General features: G+C 47.4%; 1 protein-coding gene across 2 annotated transcripts in view; it reads left to right on the top strand.

Annotated features, from left to right (window-relative positions):
• Nucleotides 1–1,553: 1,553 nt before the first annotated feature.
• The window catches only part of EEFSEC (eukaryotic elongation factor, selenocysteine-tRNA specific), a 249,055-nt gene continuing 240,005 nt past the window's right edge, over nucleotides 1,554–10,603 (top strand). Inside the window, exon 1 of one of the 2 annotated variants that reach the window (XM_060631920.3) lies at nucleotides 1,554–1,909. In XM_060631920.3, the coding sequence (XP_060487903.1) occupies nucleotides 1,594–1,909 (316 nt within the window). In that variant the 5' untranslated portion in view covers nucleotides 1,554–1,593. The remainder of the gene's footprint in view (nucleotides 1,910–10,603) is intronic. The other variant, XM_060631918.3, reaches the window with a different exon arrangement.

Below are 10,603 nucleotides of genomic sequence, written 5' to 3'. Positions count from 1 at the left end.
TGCTCTGTCTCTCTGTCTCTCAAAAATAAATAAACATTAAAAAAAATTAGAAGGCCACGTGTTCAAACTAAAACTATACTGGGAAAGACATATTCAGAGTAAGATTACCATGCGGCTTCTTTTCTGTCTGGGTATTTTGTGTGCAAGCACCTAGCAGTACCTTTTCCATCAGTGAGTCCGACCAAAGTGTCTTATCTGGCCCTTCTCTAAACCCCTGCCCTCCGTCTTCATCCTATGTTGTGCACATGTTTTCTCAAGTGGCAGTTGCTTGGTGTTAGCTATCCTAACACATGCCCTCCTCTTCCCCGTGCAGCAGGATGGACTGACCAACCGTGTCTGTTTACCTCGGGGACCCTGTTGCTGCTAATGCAGGGCCTGGACCACAGGAGGCATCAGGGAGCAGTTACTGGCAAGTGTGAATGTATCAGAGCACGGCCTAGCTCATTACAGACGACAAACAGGCGGTCAGGCAGAATGGAGTAGATTCTGTGCTTGGCTACCTACCATAGTGTTTCAATTAAAAGCTAAATTAGTTGTTGACATGTAAAAAGTCAGATTTCATATAGAAATGCTCCCTTCTCTTGAAAAATGGGAAGATGGGCGATGCTGGGCTAGCATTCCTGCCTGGTACCAATTGTCTGGAGGTGAGCAGTGGCTTCCTTTATGCGGCACATGCTGTTCCTGTCTCCAGTCTCCACACTTAATGCATTTTAAGTCCAAGAGTTTTAGTCTTGCTAATCTCTCTCCTTGAGTCAGGTGCCTAGCCAGTGAAGACACCTGCTTGTGAACCCTGGTTGGTGACCGTGGTTGACAACCTTTTTAGTGGTTCCAGACACTTCAAGCATCTCTTGAGAGTTATGTACTCCCCAGTACAAGCACATGCACATAACATTTTACGTACAATTTGGAGCTCTACAGCCTGTCCTGAGGCCAGGCTATAGACTTCCAGGATCAGAAGATGACAGCCCTTCATCTTCTAAGTCTTTCCCAGATTCTCCCAGGGCTGGCTCCTTCTCAACATTCCAGCCTCGGCTCAGTCAGCACCTGGAGAGAGGTCTTCCCTGACCGTTTATTGTAAATTAGCTGTCCTCCCTTCCCCTGGTGCTCTAGTCCTTTTAATCTCTGCTTTTATTTTCCCTGGAAGGCTTCTCACTTTCTGAAAGGGTCTGGTTCCAGGCTCACCTATTTAGTGTCTGACTCCCACCCCTGCCCAAATACAGTGTAACGTGGAGAGAGCGCCGTATCCCAGTACCGTGAATAAGCAGTGCCTGGTACCCAGGGGGCAATTGAAAAGGGCTTGTTAAAATGAATGAATGGATGGATGGACGGATCCACCCAATCTTGGACTCCTCGAGGCTTCGGGGGGCAGGAGCCAGGTGAGAGTACAGCCTCACGGTCGGCGACCCCGGTCAAGTTCGACCCCGGGGCTCTCTCCTCCAGTGCCAGGCAGCGCCCGCGGGCGCCGAGAGGGCGGAAGCTTCGGGGCCGGAACGGGCGTGCCCGGCGCGAGGGTTGCGGGGGGGCGGCTTAACCGGCCGGACCGCAGCGGCAGCCGCGGGAGGGGCGGGCCGGGCGGGCGGCGGCGGCGGCGGCATGGCAGGGCGGCGGGTGAACGTGAACGTGGGCGTGCTGGGCCACATCGACAGCGGCAAGACGGCGCTGGCGCGGGCGCTGAGCACCACGGCCTCCACCGCCGCCTTCGACAAGCAGCCGCAGAGCCGCGAGCGCGGCATCACGCTCGACTTGGGCTTCTCGTGCTTCTCGGTGCCTCTGCCCGCGCGCCTGCGGGCGGCGCTGCCCGCGCCCCCGGCGGCGTCCGGAGCCGAGCCCGAGCCCGGCGAGCCGCAGCTTCAGGTCACGCTGGTCGACTGCCCCGGGCACGCCTCCCTCATCCGGACCATCATTGGCGGTGAGCGCGGGCCGGGGCGGGAGCCGGGCTCGGGGACGCTGGGCGGAGCGGCCGGGCCCCGTGGTCCGAGCTCGCCCGAGCCGCTGCCGGGGAAGGGAGGTGGCCTCACCTCACGGCCGGGGCCACCCGGGTCGCGAGAGGCGGACGGGACGCGCCCGAGGCTCCGCAGCAAGGGAGCGGAGGCCCTGGGACTGGAACTCGTGGCCCGGCTGACTTGGAAGCTCTAACCACCCACAACGACCGCGCAGGAAGGTGCCTTCCCTAAAGTTTTTGGTTTTGTTTTTTTGGTTCATTAATTTTTTTTAGAAGATAAGTTTGTAATACACGAACTAGTAAGAAAACACAAAGACTGCAAAAAGGGTATATGTCAAAAGTGTCAAAAAAAGAAGTCTCCACTCTTCAGTTCTTTGGTCTCCTGGTTCCCATTTCCAGAGTCAGCCGCTGTTCCCCGTTCCTTGTATCATTTCAGAAAAACCACGTAAGAACAAGCATGCCCGTGTGTATGTAAACCCCCTTTCTCTTCCTTTTCTTCACAAAATGGTAACACCATATACACTATTTTACTCAACGCGAAGAGTTCCATGTCAGTACACACAAAGCTACGTATTTTTTTTTTTAAGTTTATTTATTTTTGAGACAGAGAGAGAGCATGAACGGGGGAGGGGCAGAGAGAGAGGGAGACACAGAATCAGAAGCAGGCTCCAGGCTCTGAACCATCAGTCCAGAGCCCGACGCGGGGCTCGAACTCACGACCGTGAGATTGTGACCTGAGCTGAAGTCGGACGCTTAACCGACTGAGCCACCCAGGCGCCCCAAAGCTACATAATTTTTAAAGGTCATATAAAATTCCTTTGTGCGCTTGTACCAACGTTTTCTTAACTCTTAATGATGGACATTTATCTCGTTTCCAGTTTTTGCTAATGATGCTTCGGTGAATTTTCTAGAACAAGTCTGATGGGGGTGCTAACATATCTGTAGAATTAGCTCCTGAAACTGAACTGGTTTGGGGCAAAGGGCAGAGTGCATTTTCAGTCATAATGGGTACTGCCGAAATGCCCTTAGAAGATGTACCATTTAATTAATTTTTAATTATACAGATAATACATAAATACATTCTGCTTGTGAAATACACCATTACAAATTAGGCAAAAGTCCCCTAATGACCTCTCCTATTTCTCCAGAGGAAGCTGCTATCATACCTTTGTGGATTATTTTTCTGGACGCATTTTGCCACAGTTAAATCTATGGACAGGGCTTTAAAACTTGTTCTGTTTTTCAGATGAAAATGAAGAATTCGTATAAGCACATGGCACACAAGGGTGTATAGCTAAAAGAAGTCTTTTTCTTCACTGCTGACCCTAGTACTTGGTTACCTTGTTTCCATTGCCTTCTGTTTCCTTCCAATGATATGATATTGTCTATACCTACAAGCACATATGGAAATATACTTTAGGAAGATAGTTTCATTGGCTTGGTGGCAGATGGCTTCATTGGTCGCTGGGCCTATGGGGTCCCAGCTGCAGTGATGAGTGTGTTAAGTACTTTCATCTCTGTTCCCTACCAGTTGTTCCATTCTGTAGGCAGTCTGAGGTCATTACTCCATTTTACAGTAGAGGAAATGAAGGCTCAGAGAAGGGCCCTGCCCAAGGTCACTCTGCCTAAAGTCTTCAATTCATGTCTCAGTCATCAGATGACTACCCTTTTCTCTTCCCCCCTCCTTATAACTGAATTCTGTTTGGTCAATCATATCCAATCACATTTTAAGACATGTACTCTGAGCCAGTCTAGGTTTGGAGATGGAAGAGACAGGTTAAAATAAAAGGCAAGAAGGCACTTTTTTTTTTTTTTTTTTAGTGACTAGTGTAGGTGAATAGCGAAGGACATACTTTTGGAGTCAGAGCCAGGCTTGAGGTCTGGCTTTCTCCTTTACTGTGTGACCACGGAACCTAATTTTGGAGGTTCTACACACTAGCACATGCGGTTCTTTATTTTGGCTTCGCTTTTCTCGTGTGTTTGCCACTTCCTGGGCGAACCCTGCAAGGAGTGTGGTGGTTTCCATTTAATAGCTGAAGAAATTGGGACTGTGGGAAGGCTGCTGGTAAATAGCACAGCCCAGGTCCTCCTGATCCCAAAGCCGGAGCTCTTTCACCTGCTTCCCCATGTCACTTCACACTACCCCTGCCCCCTTCTAACGTATGCATTTATGAAGAGCCTCTTTGTAGGACAAAATGTTTCATGCACCAGCCTTATCCCATATAACCAAATGATAACCCCCAAGGATTTGGCAGGTCCTTAGTTTGGTCTACAGTTAGCAGGTCTCCTACAGTTGTAAAACTGTAGAATAAAAGAAGAGGGATTTTTTTTTTTTCTCTTCTTGTACCTACATTGTGGCTCTTCTTACTTCCTGAGTGAGGAGACTTTCCTTATCTTCTTATAGGCGTTAAAATGTGACCTGAACGCAGTAGAATGGTGAGACCGAGGCTGCCACTATCCTTCCTTCAATAGAGCAGATTCCCACCCTTTTTGGAGAAATGAGGAAAAATGAGGGGAAGGACACGCACATTTGAGTACCTGCTCTGGCCCATGCTTGTTGCTAAGAACTTGCATGTGTGCAACAACCCTAAGGGGTGCCTGTTTTTCAGATAAAGAAACCGAGGCTTGGGAAGTAAAGTGCCCTGGGCTGGTGTTTACCTGACTCTGCTGCTGCTAACCTGGATCTGGTTAATACCATTGCTTATCATCCTAACTCATAAATCCACAGCCATCTCTGCCTTCATGAGACGGCTCCAGTGGCTGAGTCCCTGCTTCTGACAGCTGGACTCCTACAATGCTGGGCCTGCACTTCTCACCTGTTTGCCCTCCATTTCCACGCTGTAGGCAGTGAACTCCATCTTCAGAGGCTCATCAGATCATGTCAACCCTCAGCTCCAACACTTCCCAGTGACTTCTCTTGTGCTTCGAGTAAAACCCAGCCTCTTCTTTGTGGGCCACAGAACCTACGGTTGGGCCTCTGTCTTCCTCTGAGCATCGTCCCTTGCCCCCCACCTTTAGTCTCACCGACCTCATTTCTACTTATTGAATGGGCCAGTCTTTGTACCTGCTGTTCCCTCTGTTTGGTACATCTGGCTTCTCATTTATATCTTAGCTCGAGTGTCACCTCAGAGAGGGCTCCTCTGACTGGCCTAGCTAGCGTATCCTCAGCTCTCTCCCCCATGTACTTTCTCATGTCCCTGTTTTATTTCCTTACAGCCCTTTTTACCATCTGGTATTTCTTATGTGTTTACTTGTTGATTGTCTCTGTCCTCCATGAGAATAGAATAGGAATCATGTCTGTCTTCTTCCCCAACATATTCTTAGCGTTTGGGTCAGAGCCTGGTGTGTGATAGGCAATTTGGTTAGTTTGAATGGATGAAGCTGTGTACCAGTTCCTGGGCGGGATGGTAACAGTGAGCAAAGAACTTTCTTCATGGGTTAGTGGACAGAAGGCAATCAGCATGGAGCCTGGCCTGTAGTAGGTACACTATCCATGTTGATTCTTTTCCCTCCCTCTGGGAGCTAACAGCAGAGCTGGGGAGGGGGCATTGTCAAATGTGCAGAGTGACCTATCAGAGCTTTTGGCATACAGGCCAAAAGCACTTTGCTGTGGGTGGGGTATAGGATGTGATAGGGAACGAAGAGCCTTCCTAGTGGAGGAAATGCCTGGGCAAGGATCTGTGACTTAAACCCGCCTTTTTGTCTGTTTAGAGTCAGAGATAACTGCTACCGTTTAGTTGTGTCTGGAAACCAGCGTGGCGTGTAGGGAGGCATGTCGAAGATGAAGGTAGAAGGGTTAGTGGGCCAGATCCTATAGAGTGGTAAGTGTTGGGCTTAGATTAGGCCCTTAGTGTAGATTTCTCCTAAGGCTCTTGGAAGGCTTTTAAAGCAGGGTTGTGACAGGATCGGGCCTGAGCTTTGGAACTATGCAACATTGCCGGGCAAGAACTCCTACTGACAGCAGGGACTGCACCTAAACCTGGGATTGCTGGAAGATTGGGCTCCTGTTGGAGTTCCCGGCTTGCTGTGAATGATTTAGACTCTTTGCTGAATACATTATCCCCAGTAGGAGGAAATTAGAATGATTGTCTGAGTTCCACGATATCTCTGAAGTTTAATATATCTTATATTAAAGCCTGTTCTCTTTAATCCCATTGCTCCCCTCCCCCGCAAAGTGCTTTCACTACCCAAAAGAATCCTTTCTTAACTTAGAGAAAATTGGGCTTTATCTCCTTGGTCCATGTGGCCATAGATAAAACTCCTGTGGTACTGGGGAGGTTAATAGTGACAGTAATACTCCGCATTTATTTAGTGCTGCCCTTATGCTATGGGGTTTTTTTTTTTTTTTTCTTTTAACACTCAAAGCAGTCTTGTGAGGTAAGAGGTGATATTCCCATTTTACAGATGAAAAATCAGGCTCAGAGAAGTCAGGAAGCATAGTTCGTAAGTGTCAGAGCTGGGTTTGAACCCATGTGAGTCTGACCACACGGCTCCTACTCTGGCATTCTCAATGGGAATGAAAAAGTGTATCCATCCACTGCAGCCCCCTGCAGTAGTGTCTCAGGGCAGTATTTTTCTCTAATCCATTTTAGGGTATAAATCTTTCAGGGTTAGAACTTCAAAAAGATTCAGTAATGTATGTTTTAAAGACTTGGGTGGGGGGTGAGGGACTTGGACCCATCCTCAATCTAACTCTGGCAGGAAAGAGGAGAGCTGAAAAATGCTGGTATCTTGGCTTGGCAATTTATAGTCCTCTGGTGGCTGCTAGGATTAACAGTGTATTGTCTCCTGGTCTTTTGTTCCAGTTGTTAATGAACAGCAGCTCTTCTGCCACGACTTGTCGCCCTGATCCCTCGCCTCCTCTGCCCACCGTTTAAGCGCTGCTTCCTGCAGGGCTTGGACCCTCTCTGGGCCCTGCCTGGCTGGAGCCTATGAGAGCTGCCAAAGCCTTCTAAGTCTGACTTGGTTACTCTCTTTGGAGGGAAAACAGTCAGCAGCCCTGGGGCTCTTTGTCTCCGCAGCCTGGGAGAAAACATTCTTTGTAAAACTTACTGCTACTTTGCCTTCTTTCTCTGTTTTTCCAACTCTGTGCCTCTTGGTGCTGATGTGGAGAGAGTGCTTGTCCCTCTGGCTTGTTTTATCGAGGAATGTGTCCTGCAGTCTTTCTGCAGTCTGTCTGAGATGCTCTCTTTGGACCCGTGAACCAAGGTGTGTGAATGAATGTGTGTTTTCGACCAGATTTTTTACCTTACCATTTGGGCATCTGCCCAGAAAGCAGTGTGCTGGCTCTATAAGCAGAGACAGCAAAGGGGCCTGGCTGCACAAGGAATTTGGGCATTATTCTAATGTAAAACCAGCCAACCAAACAAAAAACCCAATTTTGGTTTTCTCTGCCTCTCGTCTTCTTATGATTTGGTGTAGAAATACGTTATGTTATATTATGGTATTCATATATGTGTGTCCTGAAATATTGAGACCTATTTAAAGGAGTCGATATAAATGGAAATGCTTCTTTAATCTTAACTCCTTTTGCTCCTAGAATCCGCCAGGCCTTAATTCCCTTACCTTCGTGCTCACTCAGGGACGGCTGCCTTTTATTTTCTCTTCTTTGTTAAAAGGTGTGCACCATAACGGCAGATTCCCCTCTCTGGTGTCCATTCTGGGATGCCTCTACCATCGAGTGAAACTGAGGCCAGTACTGGTGTCTCTTGTGCTCGTGTGCCTAAAACCTCGTTCTGTCCAGCAGGAAGTCGGCTGCCCTCAGTGCCAAGTGTGCCTATATTCAAATACAAGTTGCTCTGTTTTGCCTGCTACCTTATCACTCTCTGACCCCTCCTGATCTCCTTCCAAGTTGGAGTGCCTTTAGCTGTCTCTAGGAGACTCTCAAGTTGAGCTTTGTTTGCCACACTTTCTCTTAGTGCTGGACAGCGGGTGACTTTGCTTTGGTTTGGATGACAGTGTGGGAGTAACACAACATCAGAGACACAGCCTTGAGTTTAAATTAATGCAGAATATTTGAGCAGGAACCAACAGGAAAGAAAAATGGAAGCAGGTAGTCATATTTCATTCTGTTGGGGTACATTTTTCTTCTCATGGGGCTTGCCCTTGAGAACAAAACATATCAAATGTTAAATCAAAGAATATTTTTGTAGTCATGCTAGGAATAGAAAATAATGCAAAGACTTTGCCTTCTGGAGGCAAATATTTTGCTGGAAGGTTATAATCAAAGTCAGAAGGAAATCGTAGCCACAGCTTTTGGTAAAGCTGTAATCATTTAAAATTAATTGCTTTTAAACTTTTTGCTTAGCATCTCCTTTGTTTCCTATCTTCTTTGTCTCCTGGGTTTTTCTTCAAAATCACTTCATCCAGGTTGGAATAAGATTTGGGCAGGCGTCCCGGGAAACAACCCGTAGATGAAGCCCTGAGACATATTCCCTGCTCGGTCATTCTTTTGTTGGCTGGAGCCTCGAACAAGCTGGGGATGGGGCACCCTTGTCATGGAGCTTGAGTCTGTCCCCTTTGAGACTGTGCCCAAGGTGACAGGGTCTGGAGCTCTGGGTAATCCGGAGGCCTGTGTCCTGGTGAGGTGGAGCCTGGCATTCCTGAGATGGCCTCAGGGTGGGGCAAGGAACAGGAATGAGCCCTTCTAGGGTCTGGCTCAGATGGCACCTTGTGTGTCTCCTGCTTTGCTGTGATGGCTGGCTTCCCTCTATCGTTCCCATGTGTCTGAAGGCCTCGCAGGGTCAGGGACAGCGTCTGAATTGTCTCTGTAGCTCCGGGGCCAGTTCAGGGCCTAGCACATAGTAGATACTCAGTAATGTTTGTAAACATTTTTATCGAGCTACATATCTCACATACTGTAAAATGTGTCATTTCACATGTATACTTTGGTGGTCGTCAATATAGTCACACAGAATCGTGAACAGACGTTGCCACAATTGAAGTTGAGAATATTTTCAACACTACAGAAAGAAACCCATGCTCATTACCAGTCACTCTCCATTTTCCCCTCCCCTAGGCCTAGGCAGCCATTGATCTGTCTGCCTAATGTCCACAGATTTACCTTTCCTGGACATTTCATAAAAGTGGAATCCTCTAATACGTGGCCTTTTGTATCTGGTTTCTTTTGCTCAGTGTGATGCTTTCAAGGCTCATCCATGTTGTAGCGTGAAGTATATACACTTTGTTCCTTTTTTTTCTTTTTTTTTTTTTTTTAATTTTTTTTTTTTTTCAACGTTTATTTATTTTTGGGACAGAGAGAGACAGAGCATGAACGGGGGAGGGACAGAGAGAGAGGGAGACACAGAATCGGAAACAGGCTCCAGGCTCCGAGCCATCAGCCCAGAGCCTGACGCGGGGCTCGAACTCACGTACCGCGAGATCGTGACCTGGCTGAAGTCGGACGCTTAACCGACTGCGCCACCCAGGCGCCCCACTTTGTTCCTTTTTTAAAGAATATTTTCTTAGTTTATTTTTAATTGTGGTAAAGTCAACATTACATAAAATTTACCATCTAACCATTTTTAAGTTTATAGTTCAATGGCATCTGTCTCTAGAACTCTCCAACTTAAGAAAACTGAAAGTCTATACGGGTTAAACAGTAACTCCCCAGCTGCTTCCGCAGCTGTACTTCGTTGCTTGTTATGGCTGAATAGTATTCCACTGTATGGATAGACTGCTTTTTAATCCATTCATCAGCTGAAGGACGTCTGGGTCGTTGTCATTTTTTGGCAATTATGGATAATCCTGCTATGAACATTTGCGTACGAGTCTTTGTGTGGACGTGCGTGTTTATCCCCTTAGGTGTATGTCTGCAAATGGAACTGCTGGGTCAGAGAGTAACTATTTCTACTTATCGAGGAACTGGCAGACAGTCTTCCACGGCAGCCAAGTCACTTCACATTCCCACCAGCCGCGTTCAAGGGTCCAGTGTCTGTACATCCTTACCAATACTTGTTATTGTCAGTGTTTTGGATTGTAGCCATCTTGGTGGGTGTGAAGTGGTAGCTCGTCGTGGCTTTTGTTTGCATTTCCCTGATGGCTAGTGATCTTGGGAGAATTGTCTGATGCCTTGCCCATCTTTTAATTGGGTTATTTGGTTTTTATTATTGAGTTGTAAGATTTCTTCATGTACTCTGGATACCAGATACATGATGGACGGACGGACAGACGGACGGATGGATGATTGGCAGATATTTTCTTCCATTCTGTGGGTTATCTCAATCAGTTGAGTGTTTGACTCTTGATTTCTGCTGAGGTCATGATCCCACGGTTGTGGGATCAAGCCCTCTGTTGGGCTCCATGCTGAGTGTGGAGCCTGATTGAAATTGTCTGTTTCTCCCTTTCCCTTACTCATGCTCTCTCTCTCTCAAATTAAAAAACAAAAACAAAAACGTTTGAGTTAAGTAAATAATTGAGTTGAATTGAATTAAGTAAATGAATATATGTTGAGAGGATTAAATGTACCCAACACATTATCTGGGCTAAGGTAAGTGTCTAGTAAGTGCCATTTGCTTGTGTATGGAAGGCCTGTTGGGGTCCCTGTGGACCTGTTCCTGGATCTGCCCATTTCTGTCCTTAGTGCCTGGCCAGAGATGGGTCATCCTGTCTGTTCATCCCGTGGTAGGGTCTCCTCTCACGTTAGGGTCTTGTCTGGGATCT

The sequence above is a fragment of the Panthera onca genome, chromosome A2 (genome assembly GCF_046562875.1).
Source record: "Panthera onca isolate mPanOnc1 chromosome A2, mPanOnc1 haplotype 2, whole genome shotgun sequence".
Lineage (NCBI taxonomy): Eukaryota > Metazoa > Chordata > Mammalia > Carnivora > Felidae > Panthera > Panthera onca.
The sequence above is the reverse complement of the archived record's forward strand: the minus strand, read 5'-3'. Positions and strand labels throughout refer to the sequence as shown.